The sequence below is a fragment of the Macrosteles quadrilineatus genome, unplaced genomic scaffold (genome assembly GCF_028750875.1).
Source record: "Macrosteles quadrilineatus isolate MER2022 unplaced genomic scaffold, UCM_ALF_1.0 Scaffold_1__1_contigs__length_201487025, whole genome shotgun sequence".
NCBI lineage: Eukaryota > Metazoa > Arthropoda > Insecta > Hemiptera > Cicadellidae > Macrosteles > Macrosteles quadrilineatus.
This window is the reverse complement of record NW_026542594.1, coordinates 31,003,460-31,019,192: the sequence shown is the minus strand read 5'-3', so window position 1 is coordinate 31,019,192 and position 15,733 is coordinate 31,003,460. Positions and strand designations below refer to the sequence as shown.

Below are 15,733 nucleotides of genomic sequence, written 5' to 3'. Positions count from 1 at the left end.
GAACTTGGAAGAAACGGGACAAACCACGAAAAGAAGGGGCGGAAGTACCAGAACTGCACGGACCCCAGAAAACATCGAAGCAGTCAGAGAAGCGATTGGCAGAAGTCCCTGTCGATCTGCGCGACGTCATAGCATGGCACTTGGACTTTCTGCGCCAACGGTGAGACAAATTTTACATAAAGACCTCAACATGCATCCTTACAAAATTCAGGTTGTGCAAGCATTAAATCAGCGTGATTTTCAGTCTCGCATTACGTTTTGTGAGAATATGCTTGAGCTTATGGAAGATAACCCTGACCTAATTCACAACCTGTGGATGAGTGATGAAGCTCATTTCCACTTATCAGGATATGTAAATAAGCAAAATTTTAGGTATTGGTCGGCCAGGATGTAACGCTCGGTTCCTGGCCACCCGACAGATTTAGGCTGATCACCTAAACATTGATTATTTGTTTGATGGGTGCGCGCCCCGACAAACCTGTCCACTACCAGAGGGCTTGAGCGCACACAAGCGTTGCCTGCCAAGGAGTGAGAAAACAAAAAAAAAACAAGCTTCAATCCAAATCGTAGTGGAATGGACTAGAAGATGAGTCATCGGAAAAATTACTTAATTTGGAGAATGATTAGGCCTTTTTGGTGTGAAGTCCTGAAGAAACAAGACGTTGCCCACGATGACCCTCTTTTACTTCTACTCCGTTGGAGGATTCTATTAGGAAGTGTTTTAATACGAAGAGGTAAGGCAGACAAAAATTTCCTTATATTTATCAATTGTATTCATATTAATTTGTGTTTGATGTTTCTGGTGAATTAAAGTAAAGTTTTAAAACGTAAAATTTTGTTGGACAAATTCAGCTAGGCCTAGGCTAGGCTCCTGACCATTCATGCATGGAAGCTAGGAAATCGACGAAAAATGTGAATGTACTGTTTAGTTACTTCCAGGTTGTTAAAGTATTTTGTTTTCTATCCAAATTTAAATCTTAGAATGGGTGAATTAATTATTTTGTGTAACTTTGAAAATGTTTGATGTAACTCAAAACGTGGTCTTTAGTAATGCTCAGGAATGAACTGGAAAAACTGTTACAACAGGTTATGGTTAATTAATCTAGTTCCAATTGCCTAGTAATCACAGTTAGGTTTGTCTTAAATTAAATTTGTTAGTTATTATTTATCATTTAATGTGTCAGCCTCTCCATTTAACGTGTATTGTCATTCTTCTATCCTTAAAATAATTTATGTAAATGTTGTATCATGTCATTTTAGCCATATATTTTCCGAACCGATTTTATTAATACGCTTTGTGTCTCAATTGGAATTTGCCAATTAAATAGGGCCTAGTTGCAATCCACTCTCGAAGTTAACTAACAAATGTGTTTTTCTTTCATGAGGTTAAACTATGGTAGGCCTAGTGCTCAGTCAGTGAAATTATTTCATTTATGTCATTTGACTTTCATTCACTCATCATTCATTAAAACTGTAAGTTAGGTTAAATCTTTTTGAAATCACTTATTTAATTGTAGCCTATTTGTATTTCAGGGTAAATTTTATTACAGTGTATTCACTTGCCATGTTCTATATTTTCATGTTTAGTCTGTAACACTTACCAACAGCCAGATATTTTATGTGGGTTAGGTTAGGTTAGGCCATGTGAACCAAGAGTAGGCCTAGGTTAGGTTAGTATTTGTTTCTGATTATATATAGTTCATTCATACCTTTTGTGGTCAGAGCTTCTCATGGTTTTAATTAATATTGTTTGTAATATCTTTTGACTTATAGCCTACTACTGTTATTTTGCCAGTTAGCCTATTTCCAGACCAAGATTTCTTTTCTACGCTTGATTGATATGAATTTATATTGTGGTATTCAGACCTTAAAAACAAATTAGAGCAATTCAAACTTTTAACAATTTGCCTTTTGAAACATTCCTGTTTAACTGTCTTTATTAATTATCATGTTTACTCTCTATTTTATGTACCATACTATTCATTAAGTACTTTGTAGGGTCTACCCACGGATCTGAACTGTTGAGGGCGAGCCCAGACTACCCAACCTTGGAGAGCTTTGAGGCACCTACCTTGTCGCTGCCCACGTCAACTACCTTATTGGACATAGACTGGGACGTTGGTGTGAGATACCGTAGACTGGAAGGCGGGCAACGGATAGATAAGTCAGAAATCACTTCTTTTAGTTGTATGGCCATACTAGGGACCAATTATTAACGCTTCACAGACTCTTACTTGAGACAACATTTGCGGATCTCCATACTGGTTGTGTACTTTCACCCTGGTCTTTGTGGACTTAGTGTGCCTTGGCATAGTGATGTGATACTATAAACTGAACCGATTAAGTTTAGCCCTTTCCACACGGACACTACCGCGTCTGGACTTCTCGTCTTGGACTGGTACATCGCCACCGAGAAAGCATTATTGTATTTAGGCTTAAGTTTTTTTTAGTTATAAGTTGTCTCAGTGCTTCATTACTCGTTGTGTATGTTTCATGTTCTGTAAATTGTCTATTGTTATTTTCAGGATGGTGGCCACCAAATCCAAACCAAATTAGATTTAGACCATTTATTATTTAGGTTAAGAGGGTTACATTGCTGAATTATTATTGTTGTTTTTCATATGTGTGTTGAGGTTAAATATTACTATTGATTCATTTCATTGCGGAAAGTTGGCCTAAGTAGTATGGTAATTTAAAACTTGAGTTCAAGTTTAAATTTTTGAACTAGCCTACATTTTGGTTTTGCCTATACATTTCTATTTTATCTTTGGCCTATTTTGGAAGATATATTTCGTAATAAACTTATTATTATTCCGCAAATACTCTTTGATTTTATTAGCCTGTGAAACTCGTTAGGCTAGTTGAGTTAAGATTGAGGTAATTCTGTTTTTACCTGGTTTCAACACAAGCCAGTTCCTTAGAGTACTGAAGTTGATGATGGTTCATTGCTTTTAGTGTATAAGTGAATTAATTAAAGGTAGGCCTATAGAACTTGGTGTAGTCCATGCACGAACGGTCACTTTTTCCGATTCAGTCAATTCTTTGTCTTTCGTCAATTCTTGTCTGCCTAACTAGTAGGGGGTAGTTACCATTGAGAAGAGACAAGTTCCCCGTTTGTGTCTCCTGCAGTTCTCTCCCAGCGAACGGGGTGGCGCCCTTAAAACAAGAAAAATCCAGAAGTAACGCCGAGGTGTACCCCACTAGAGACCATCCAGGCGACAGTTGAAGGGAATTAGATTGTGATAGGCTGACCCCTTGTATTACCAAACCCACCCTTCTCTACTGAGTGTGAGCCGGGACATTACAAATGGCGCTCAACGTGGATAGAAATAATTTTTGAAATTTTGCTGTACCGTACCTATTTTGATATTGAAGGAAGTTGTTATTGATGAATGTTGATGTTGTGTCTATTGACACTTAGAGGTATTTTTAATAGATTTTGGATTATATCTGTTGAATAAATAAGATATTTTTCTGTTGGTTGAAGCATAGAATTTGCACTCAAAATGACAGCTAATCACCTTAGGAAGGACGAAGTAGCCTATGAATTGATGATAAGGGGTGTTGACCATGTAGGTACTGCAGATGACCTTAGAACACGACTCAACCGATGTTTCTCAACTAATGTTCCGGTAAGGGACTCTTTAGTCAACCAGTTGAACACTGAGTCAGAATTGGAGAAATGCGCTGAAAAACTGGAGGATATAGGTTTATTAGTAGATTCGTATGATGGCAATGGAAAGGATCATGAATACCAGCGGGTGACAGCAAGGTTGCAGCATTTGTATGCACGGATTGAGAGGATTCCTGTCGGAGCTTCAGCAGACGACGCAGAGCAGGGTCAGTCAACATTGTTAGAGAAAGCAAAGGTTATGGTAGAGTTGTTTAAGGCGAAGAAATCATCTGGGGAGAAAGTACCACCTGAAGCTGTGTCCGATCCCAAATTAAATTTGTCTGAGAAGTCTGATGGGGAAGTAGGTGATGAATGTTTGGGCCAGGACGATAAGTCAAACAAAGTTGAGGATGCAAAGGACCTTATAAAACCTGAGCAGTCTGTCAAGGCAATCACGACTGAACCTTCGCTACAGGTAACGCCACTGTTGAATTCAAGGAAGGAGGGAATGCTACCTTCGGATTCTCAACATAGTAAAGAAACTTCTTATCCAAGCATAACATACCATAAGACCAATTTTATTCCAGTGCATAAATGGGGTATTAGATTTAACAATGAAACAAAGCAAAGTGTGGGATCATTCCTGGAACGAGTAGAGGAGTTAAGAAGAGCTCGTGGTGTCAGCGAACAAGATTTATTTGAATCTGCGGTTGATTTGTTTGAGGGATCTGCACTTGTATGGTACCGGTCTACAGTAGGCAGGATAAACTCCTGGAAGGCTTTATGTACGGAGATGAGAACAGTTTTTCAGGCCCCCGATTACGAGTTTAGACTCCATCACGAAATATTTACTAGAATGCAAGGTGACCAGGAACAAATTGACTTGTTCATCGCAGCAATGGAAGGCCTTTACTCTAGGCTATCAGAGAAGGTACCGGAACAGGTGAAATTGAAGCAAATATTCAATAATCTCAATCCTCAGCTTCAGGATAGGCTTGCGATGTTCGACATTAATAGCATCGAAGAACTTAGGTTCATGGGTAGGAAAGCAGAAGCGGGAAGACTTCGTGCACTGCAAGGATCAACACAAACTCGGAGTGGAGGAGTGCTTGAACCAGACCTAGCATATTCAGAACCACTGAGACGTAAATTTGTTTCAACGGTACAAGGCACATCTTTAAGAAACTCTAATGACACATGTTGGAATTGTGGAAACTTAGGCCACCGCTTTGCAACCTGCAGACAACCTAAGAAGAAATTTTGTTATGGATGCGGTACACCTGGGGTAGTCCGAACAAACTGTAATAAGTGCGGTTCAAAAAACGTGCATCGAGGGGAGTTGGCTCCAAAAACTGTGTTAGCTCCCCGGACAGAACAAGATCATCTGAATTAAGAATAGACTATGTGATTCAGTCTGAAGGAAATGATACAAGGCCATATCTAGATGTGAGAGTTTTCGGGAAGAAGATCAGAGCTTTACTGGATTCGGGAGCGACACATACTGTCATTGGACAAAACGGATTATGGCTCTTACACAAAGTTCCAGCTAAAAAGGAGAAAATAGAAAACGATTGGGTAAAAACTGCTGATTCTCAAAGACATAAAATTGAAAGTAAAATGATTGTCCCTATTACTCTTGAAGGAAGGACACGTTCTGTTTCAGTGCTTATTGTACCGACATTCAAGACCAGTATTATTCTAGGGATTGACTTCTGGAATAACATGCAATTAATTACGGATATACACAACAAGACTTGGGAATTTGCTCCTTCTGTGAATGTAGCAACGATCGAAGCCAGGGAAGGAATTCACTCTGAAGAACATCTCACTGAAGATCAGAAGAAGAAACTTGAAGATTTCATCGAGAAACATTCTAAGGACATAGGAAATAAGCTAGGTCGAACAAACTTAGTAGAACATGTTATCGATACGGGAGAGGCATCACCCATCAAGCAAAGATACTACCCGGTATCACCGGCCAGGCTAAAATTGATGAATGAGGAATTAGATAAAATGTTAGAATTAAAAGTTGTCCAGCCGTCAAAAAGTGGTTGGTCCTCACCAGTCATCCTGCTCGATAAACCGGATGGAAGTAAACGATTTTGTGTGGACTACCGAAAGGTTAATGCATGTACGAAACGTGATGCGTACCCTCTTCCCCAGGTTACTATGATCTTGGACAGGTTAAGAGATGCTAAGTATCTTTCATCGTTGGATGTGAAGTCAGCGTACTGGCAAATCCCTTTATCAATGGAAAGTAGGGAAAAGACAGCATTCACCGTCCCTGGACGAGGCCTTTTCGAATTCCTAACTATGCCATTTGGGTTGCACAATGCCCCGGCAACGTGGCAACGACTCATTGACTCAGTGTTAGGGCCAGACTTGGAACCTAACGTATTTGTGTACCTTGACGACATTGTCGTCGTAACATCTACCTTTGATCATCACCTGGAAATATTAGAAGAGATATTCAAACGACTCAAAGCCGCAAATTTGACTTTAAACCAAGAAAAGAATAAGTTATGTCGCTCCGAGTTGAAATACCTAGGGTATATTGTGGACCGTCAAGGACTTAAAGTGGACCCGGGAAAAGTTGAAGCTATATTAAATGTACCAGTGCCTAGAAGTCAAAAGACAGTTCGCCAATTCCTTGGCACAGCTTCATGGTACAGGAGATTCATTCCTGATTTCGCCAGTAGAATACACCCGTTATCAAAACTTCTCAAGAAGAAACAAAAATTTCAGTGGGACAAAGATGCCCAAAACGCATTTGAAGACATCAGGTCATGTTTAGTTAAAGCTCCTATACTAGCTTGTCCAGACTTTACAAAACCATTCACAGTATCCTGTGACGCCTCATCTGTTGGTCTCGGCGCAGTATTAAGCCAGCATCTACAAAATGGAGATGGAAATATTAGTCAGCCACCTGGCGAAAACGTCATTGCTTACGCAAGCCGCACTTTATCGAAAACAGAACAAAAATATTCCACTACAGAACGTGAATGTTTGGCAGTAATATGGGCAATAGAACGGTTCCGACCTTATTTGGAAGGTACACATTTCACAGTTGTCACAGACCATTATAGCCTTCTATGGCTACATAGCCTTAAAGATCCGCAGGGGAGACTTGCTCGGTGGGCTCTACGGCTACAACCATACAGTTTCAATCTTATTCATCGAAAAGGAAAAGAACACTTTGTCCCAGACATGCTTTCGAGATCGACAATAAGCAATGAAATTGCAGAAGTCCACAATCTTAATATCCAACAGGAGGATAAATGGTACAGTAGGATGGTGGAAAGTGTTTGTAAAAGTAGCCATCTCTACCCCGACTGGAGAGTTCAAGACGGAGTGTTGTGGAAGTATATCCCTGGAAGAAAATTATCTCTAGATGATGAAGACAGCGACTGGAAAAGAGTTTTGCCAAAACAGGCCCGTTCAGAAATGTTAGCCCAATACCACGACGCACCCACAGCAGGTCATTTAGGTGTTCATAAAACCCTTGCTAGAATCCAGACTAAATATTACTGGCCTAAAATGAAACAGGACATATCGAGATATATTCAGCGCTGTCGAGCTTGCCAACAGAACAAGTACGACCAACAGAAGCCAGCAGGACAGATGGGTTCATTGAGAATCATTAACAAACCCTGGGAGATGATAAGTGCCGATATATTGGGACCACTTCCGAGATCGTCAGCAGGATTCAAATATCTTTTGGTAGTGGTGGACCAGTTTACTAAATTTCCCCTTCTGTTTCCTTTGAGGGAAGCTACGGCTTCAGCAGTTGCAAGAAAATTGGAAGAGGATGTTTTCCTGATGTTTGGAGTTCCGTCTCACATCATATGTGATAACGGATCAGAGTTTATAGGGAAGCCTATCAAAACCCTGGCTCAAAACTATCGTATAAGGATACTGTATAACCCGAAAAGACATGCTCAAGCTAACCCAACCGAAAGAGTCAATAAAACTTTAGGTCCAATGCTGCGCTCGTATGTGGGTGAAAACCACAGACACTGGGACCGCAATATTGCTCAACTGGGATTTGCATTAAGGTCAGCTAAGCATGAGACAACAGGCTTCAGCCCAGCTTTTCTCACATTTGGACGAGAGTTGATCGCCATAAATGAAAAGGCGGATTCCCCCAGCTGCTCGAACCAAATACCAGAGGTGGAAAATCCTACTACATATGGAAAGAAGATGGAAGAGTTGAAGTTACTGTACGAAGACGTGACAAAGAAGCTTAGCACCGCTCATGAACGGAACGCCCATAGATACAACCTGAGAAGAAGAGACGTAGAATTTAATGAAGGCGACCAAGTCTGGAAGAGAAATTACCCTCAGTCAAATGCCGTGAACCATTTCTCAGCAAAACTAGCACCGAGATACGAAGGACCATTCCAGATATCAAAGAAGATAACAAAATTAGTATACCAACTTAAGGATTCCAATGGAAACTCAATTGGCAACTGGCACGTTAGCGATTTGAAGCCATACTTTTAATTGAAGGAAATTTAGGAAATTCCCTTTTTGGTAGGGGGGTATGTGTAACGCTCGGTTCCTGGCCACCCGACAGATTTAGGCTGATCACCTAAACATTGATTATTTGTTTGATGGGTGCGCGCCCCGACAAACCTGTCCACTACCAGAGGGCTTGAGCGCACACAAGCGTTGCCTGCCAAGGAGTGAGAAAACAAAAAAAAAACAAGCTTCAATCCAAATCGTAGTGGAATGGACTAGAAGATGAGTCATCGGAAAAATTACTTAATTTGGAGAATGATTAGGCCTTTTTGGTGTGAAGTCCTGAAGAAACAAGACGTTGCCCACGATGACCCTCTTTTACTTCTACTCCGTTGGAGGATTCTATTAGGAAGTGTTTTAATACGAAGAGGTAAGGCAGACAAAAATTTCCTTATATTTATCAATTGTATTCATATTAATTTGTGTTTGATGTTTCTGGTGAATTAAAGTAAAGTTTTAAAACGTAAAATTTTGTTGGACAAATTCAGCTAGGCCTAGGCTAGGCTCCTGACCATTCATGCATGGAAGCTAGGAAATCGACGAAAAATGTGAATGTACTGTTTAGTTACTTCCAGGTTGTTAAAGTATTTTGTTTTCTATCCAAATTTAAATCTTAGAATGGGTGAATTAATTATTTTGTGTAACTTTGAAAATGTTTGATGTAACTCAAAACGTGGTCTTTAGTAATGCTCAGGAATGAACTGGAAAAACTGTTACAACAGGTTATGGTTAATTAATCTAGTTCCAATTGCCTAGTAATCACAGTTAGGTTTGTCTTAAATTAAATTTGTTAGTTATTATTTATCATTTAATGTGTCAGCCTCTCCATTTAACGTGTATTGTCATTCTTCTATCCTTAAAATAATTTATGTAAATGTTGTATCATGTCATTTTAGCCATATATTTTCCGAACCGATTTTATTAATACGCTTTGTGTCTCAATTGGAATTTGCCAATTAAATAGGGCCTAGTTGCAATCCACTCTCGAAGTTAACTAACAAATGTGTTTTTCTTTCATGAGGTTAAACTATGGTAGGCCTAGTGCTCAGTCAGTGAAATTATTTCATTTATGTCATTTGACTTTCATTCACTCATCATTCATTAAAACTGTAAGTTAGGTTAAATCTTTTTGAAATCACTTATTTAATTGTAGCCTATTTGTATTTCAGGGTAAATTTTATTACAGTGTATTCACTTGCCATGTTCTATATTTTCATGTTTAGTCTGTAACACTTACCAACAGCCAGATATTTTATGTGGGTTAGGTTAGGTTAGGCCATGTGAACCAAGAGTAGGCCTAGGTTAGGTTAGTATTTGTTTCTGATTATATATAGTTCATTCATACCTTTTGTGGTCAGAGCTTCTCATGGTTTTAATTAATATTGTTTGTAATATCTTTTGACTTATAGCCTACTACTGTTATTTTGCCAGTTAGCCTATTTCCAGACCAAGATTTCTTTTCTACGCTTGATTGATATGAATTTATATTGTGGTATTCAGACCTTAAAAACAAATTAGAGCAATTCAAACTTTTAACAATTTGCCTTTTGAAACATTCCTGTTTAACTGTCTTTATTAATTATCATGTTTACTCTCTATTTTATGTACCATACTATTCATTAAGTACTTTGTAGGGTCTACCCACGGATCTGAACTGTTGAGGGCGAGCCCAGACTACCCAACCTTGGAGAGCTTTGAGGCACCTACCTTGTCGCTGCCCACGTCAACTACCTTATTGGACATAGACTGGGACGTTGGTGTGAGATACCGTAGACTGGAAGGCGGGCAACGGATAGATAAGTCAGAAATCACTTCTTTTAGTTGTATGGCCATACTAGGGACCAATTATTAACGCTTCACAGACTCTTACTTGAGACAACATTTGCGGATCTCCATACTGGTTGTGTACTTTCACCCTGGTCTTTGTGGACTTAGTGTGCCTTGGCATAGTGATGTGATACTATAAACTGAACCGATTAAGTTTAGCCCTTTCCACACGGACACTACCGCGTCTGGACTTCTCGTCTTGGACTGGTACATCGCCACCGAGAAAGCATTATTGTATTTAGGCTTAAGTTTTTTTTTAGTTATAAGTTGTCTCAGTGCTTCATTACTCGTTGTGTATGTTTCATGTTCTGTAAATTGTCTATTGTTATTTTCAGGATGGTGGCCACCAAATCCAAACCAAATTAGATTTAGACCATTTATTATTTAGGTTAAGAGGGTTACATTGCTGAATTATTATTGTTGTTTTTCATATGTGTGTTGAGGTTAAATATTACTATTGATTCATTTCATTGCGGAAAGTTGGCCTAAGTAGTATGGTAATTTAAAACTTGAGTTCAAGTTTAAATTTTTGAACTAGCCTACATTTTGGTTTTGCCTATACATTTCTATTTTATCTTTGGCCTATTTTGGAAGATATATTTCGTAATAAACTTATTATTATTCCGCAAATACTCTTTGATTTTATTAGCCTGTGAAACTCGTTAGGCTAGTTGAGTTAAGATTGAGGTAATTCTGTTTTTACCTGGTTTCAACACAAGCCAGTTCCTTAGAGTACTGAAGTTGATGATGGTTCATTGCTTTTAGTGTATAAGTGAATTAATTAAAGGTAGGCCTATAGAACTTGGTGTAGTCCATGCACGAACGGTCACTTTTTCCGATTCAGTCAATTCTTTGTCTTTCGTCAATTCTTGTCTGCCTAACTAGTAGGGGGTAGTTACCATTGAGAAGAGACAAGTTCCCCGTTTGTGTCTCCTGCAGTTCTCTCCCAGCGAACGGGGTGGCGCCCTTAAAACAAGAAAAATCCAGAAGTAACGCCGAGGTGTACCCCACTAGAGACCATCCAGGCGACAGTTGAAGGGAATTAGATTGTGATAGGCTGACCCCTTGTATTACCAAACCCACCCTTCTCTACTGAGTGTGAGCCGGGACATTACAAGGAACCCACAAGCACTTCACGAACGGCCACTTCACTCTGACAAAGTGACGGTATGGTGTGCCATTTCTTCCCGTGGCATAATAGGCCCCTACTTTTTTGAAGATGAAACTGGAAATGCTGTCACAGTCAATGCTCAACGCTACCTACACATGTTAGAAAACTTTCTACTGCCACAACTTCAACGTTTTCCAGTGAATGCAGACTCTTATTTCCAACAAGATGGAGCAACAAGTCACACTGCTAGAGTGTCCATGAATTTTCTTTCAGAGATCTTCCCGAATCACATCATCTCCAGAAATGGGGATATTGCCTGGCCCCCTCGATCCCCCGACCTCAGCTCCTGTGACTTTTTTCTGTGGGGCTATTTAAAGGCAAAAGTTTTTGAAACTCGTCCTGCCACTATTGAAACACTAAAACAACGAATCGTTGACGAAATTCAAGCAATCCCGCTTACAACATTAAGAGCGGTTTCCGAGAATTTTCGGTCGAGGATCCAGCAATGCATCCAGGTTGAAGGCCGCCATCTTTCCGACGTTATTTTTAAGACCTAAAGCTTTTGTTATTGTTTTAACACAAACCTCCACTCTTTTACTATGTATTTTAATCAATAAATTGGTGTTATGAAGTTTGATCTTTTTTTTATACCCTCTGAAAAATCGCCCGTTTCACTGACTCACCCTGTACAAGGAAATAGCCTTGTATAAGAAATATGACAAAAACAGGCCAATACTTATTGATAGAGTCAACGAGTAGGATGCAAGGAAAGAGAATGGAGTCAAATCCAAACTGGAGAAATAAGATTTATAAGGATAAAACAAATGGGGTTAAGTAAGAAAATTAATTAAATCCAATCAAATAATTCTTTATTTGTCAAACACAAAGAATATGTGTTGAATAGAGTCAAATATATATGAATGAAGAGATCAGAAGAGGGATGGTTAAATATAGAAGAAGAGATGGGAGGAGGAAAATAAAAAGCAGGATTAGGAGAGGATTCCTTAGAAAACTGAGCAGAGGAGGATGAAGGGAAGGAGACTGAGATTCTAACATACAGATGAAAGTGAAGAAGAGAGTTTGGTACCTCAGTATCTTGGAAAAATAATTGCTCTCTTACTATATCAAAACAATGAATGGATGGTCAGTAGTTTACAGTAAAATATCATAGCACAGTAGTGCCACTACACCACATGGTAACATTAGAGTAGAACAGATGGAACTGATTTGATGAGAATATATGCAATGTTGTAAAAGTGTTATGTTCTTATATAGGAATTACAAATTGTTGATATGATATCTATCAAACTATTTTACCTAACCCGCCATGTTAAACCTCCCAATCCTAAGCGTGATGTATACAACTTCCTTACTTCTCGAGTGATGTAAAGTTGAAAAAAACTCACTCGGTGATGTAATGAAACCCATTTAAATAACATTGAGTGCTTAACTTAAAAAAATATACCTCTATGGAGGCATCGACGTTCAACGCTAGAAATCAGATGTGCGCTTGAATGTTATTGTTATGCTTTAAAGTATTTTCCTAACCTAGCTTTTGTTTGTAAAAGAACGTTACTGTTAGACAATGAGTGAAATGGATCATGAAAAATATTGTACGTAAACCCATGTATATTGTCAGGTCAGGTAAAATCTTGTACGTTACACGTTACGCAAGAGCGTGTTTACATCACTTAGGTAAATTATGCAACTCGCTTCCGCTCGTTGCACAACAAGGTGATGTAAAAAGGCTCTTACTACACTTGTAATATAAATAGCTATACGTGCATTCAGTCTTGTTAGAGCATCATGACAGATAGTCATTGAAATCAATGGTAACATAGTGTCTAACCAATAAAACAACATACATCAAGAACTAGTAGCAGCACTAGAATAAATTATTTTAAAAAATCATTATTTAAATATAGTTCTCTAGATGTATACTATACTTATGTGTAACTCACCAGTGAACACCAAGTCATAATTGGGATAGAGAGAAAGAGCCTTCTCTAAAGTTTTGGTCTCATCCAAATGATGTTTCAACTTTTTGGCTGTTATCAACATTCCTTTGTGAGCCTGAAAAATGTAATTTTAATACTCGTACCTAAAAATTGTGAAGATGTCCAAAAACGATTAATCAAAGTTAAGCATCTACTCAGTAGTAAATTAAATTCTGTCCTTTATCTTAACTTTTTGCTTCAACAAACATTTAGCAATGTTGCTCTGCAAAAGAAACATCATTATATCTGGATATTTTCCTTTAGCAATTTCTGTTATCTTACAAAAATATTTTTGTTGGATGGATTTATTAAAAAGTATGTAAATCTTTTTTTTGAGGGGGGGGGGGTTAACGGTACAAAATCCATGAGGTCTTAAGTTTACCTTGGTAGAGAAGTATTAGGATTTCATTGAGAATTAAGAAACTAATATAGTACAATATTGGAAAAGACACAGTTGAAGGTTTGACAAATAACTGTAGTGATTGATTACTGATGACCTCACCATAGAGCCCTCAGGTAAGCCTTCAATGTCTATCTTCTCAGCAACAGCCACCAGATCCGTGAACACATCTTTGAGTGATATGGAGCCTCTGACTGCCACTACTATGCTCTTTGTCTTGTGGTCAGAGATGACACAAAAAGGAACCTGCACACATGCTCTACTTTAATGTAAATATAAAATTGTGTTTTTGTCTACCAACTGGTACCTATGTCTACTGGCTCTGGCTTTGCACATTACCCCAGTATCTTATGCAAATTATGTTTCGCAAAGACCCTTAGAGCTTACTTAATTGATTGTCCGACATCATACAATAATCTGTTATTGCCTACGCTAGTGGAATTTTCAATGAAGAAATCACAAAAGTCTATCCAAACCCATAAATACAGGAATCAATCTGTCCGTTTCCCACTAGACCAGCAACAAACCCAACATGACACATTAAACACTGAGATTGTAAACGTGTACTGCACATGACTGCTTTAAAGAGTTCCAACCAAAATTGGCTTTCTACTAGCTTTAGCCTGTCAAATAGGAAACATCACTTGACCACATGGTTTGATTCCTTCATATGAAGCATTTTCGGGATAATCAGCTGCAAGGTGAAATAATGACTGATGAATATGACCTTTGACACTGTCCATGCAAAATTAGGTAACGGGGCACCCTCTATTTTGATTTATTTGTGTATATCTAATACATTTTATTTTAGCCAATTTCCCATATAGGGAAGAAGCTATTACCGTACTTTTTCATTTTGATGTGCCCAGAGGCCAAAAACACCATCCGTTCAAATTCATATATATGTATGTGTGTGTGTGTGTGTGTGTCCGTTAAACACGGTAACTCGAGCAAATATTATCCGATTTGGATGAAATTTGGTACAATTGTGTAAACCTACATTTATTCAAACAAGTTTGTGAACCAGTGTGATCGGACCATGGGAATGGGGTTTTATGGGGGGATTCATGGGGTAAAAATAGTTTTTTCTCATTTTTCACACTCAAAACATAACATTTTCCAATTTATCTCTAAATCATTTTGAAGAGCTTAAAAAACAAATAACTATTCTGTACAGTTATTGGTTACTGAGAAAAATCCAAAAGCTGGAAATTAAAAATTGCCAGGTTATTCTTATGGAAAATATGAATAAGTTAACTGTTGTAGTTTGCTTGGTTATGGATATATTTTGATCAAACTTGGCCAATTTATTTGTTTAATACTAAGCTATTAATATTATACTAAAACACACTTTATTACCCTCCCTGTAGCAGCAAACCTAGGTACTCATTAAACCTTATGTTATTGAAATAGATTTAATTGATAAGCAACTCAGGCAAATGGGAATTCACTTAGTCTGCTGTGGCTGGGATATTAATTTTTTTGGAAAGAGAACAAAATTTGAAACTTGTTCTCAACTACTTTTTATTTGAACGTATCATTATTTAACAGCCAACATTTAATCTAAGATGATAATCAATCCCTCTTCATCAACAATATTCAGAATATATCCATTCCAGATATCCATTTGATACCCAGGAGAGAATATATTTTTTTCAAAATTTTGGGTAATAATTTTAATTTTGTTTTGAATCATAACTGCTGATGGAATGATAATTACCTCGAATATTCTGTTTTTGAAGTTACAATATATACAATCGTCCTCACTGACTTCTGATAAGTGCTTGAAACCTGCCATACTGCACATGCAGCAGTTGTCCCCATTCACTATCACTCTCTTCGCCCTGAAAAGTAAAAACTAAAAGAAATAGGAGTAGCATTAAATGACACATAAACTCAATATATAACATTGTGTCAAACTGAATTATCAGCAAGTTCAATCAGTTTTACTGACAAAATTATGTACACACATAAATTGCTAAAATTTAAAATCCTAGTGGCAAAAAATTATGATACAAACATACTTTTATCTGAAGACAGCAGCAAAGTACAACGTCGCTAATCCATCACCTACCAGTACGGGACCGGGACCATGGTCGGAACAGTGAAAAGGCCAGATATCCAAAGAGCATATTAAATGACCAAATTAATAATTGAGGAAGACAATGATAATGTTCCTGTGACTAATGGAGATGTTCAATATTTTTCCTAGATTGCGGAGGATGACTATAAATGTTTTTGTAATCGTGAGGGAAAACCCAGAT

At 38.1% G+C, this 15,733-nt stretch overlaps 1 protein-coding gene across 3 annotated transcripts in view; it reads right to left on the bottom strand.

Annotated features, from left to right (window-relative positions):
• Positions 1-15,733, bottom strand: part of LOC128981931 (diacylglycerol lipase-beta-like) — a 96,370-nt gene that overhangs the window by 11,670 nt on the left and 68,967 nt on the right. For all 3 annotated transcript variants that reach the window (XM_054400927.1, XM_054400932.1, XM_054400936.1), the window contains exons 8-10: positions 15,190-15,313; positions 13,572-13,715; positions 13,034-13,145 (exon numbers count right to left, since the gene is read on the bottom strand). In XM_054400927.1, coding sequence (XP_054256902.1) covers positions 13,034-13,145; positions 13,572-13,715; positions 15,190-15,313 — 380 coding nt within the window. The remainder of the gene's footprint in view (positions 1-13,033; positions 13,146-13,571; positions 13,716-15,189; positions 15,314-15,733) is intronic.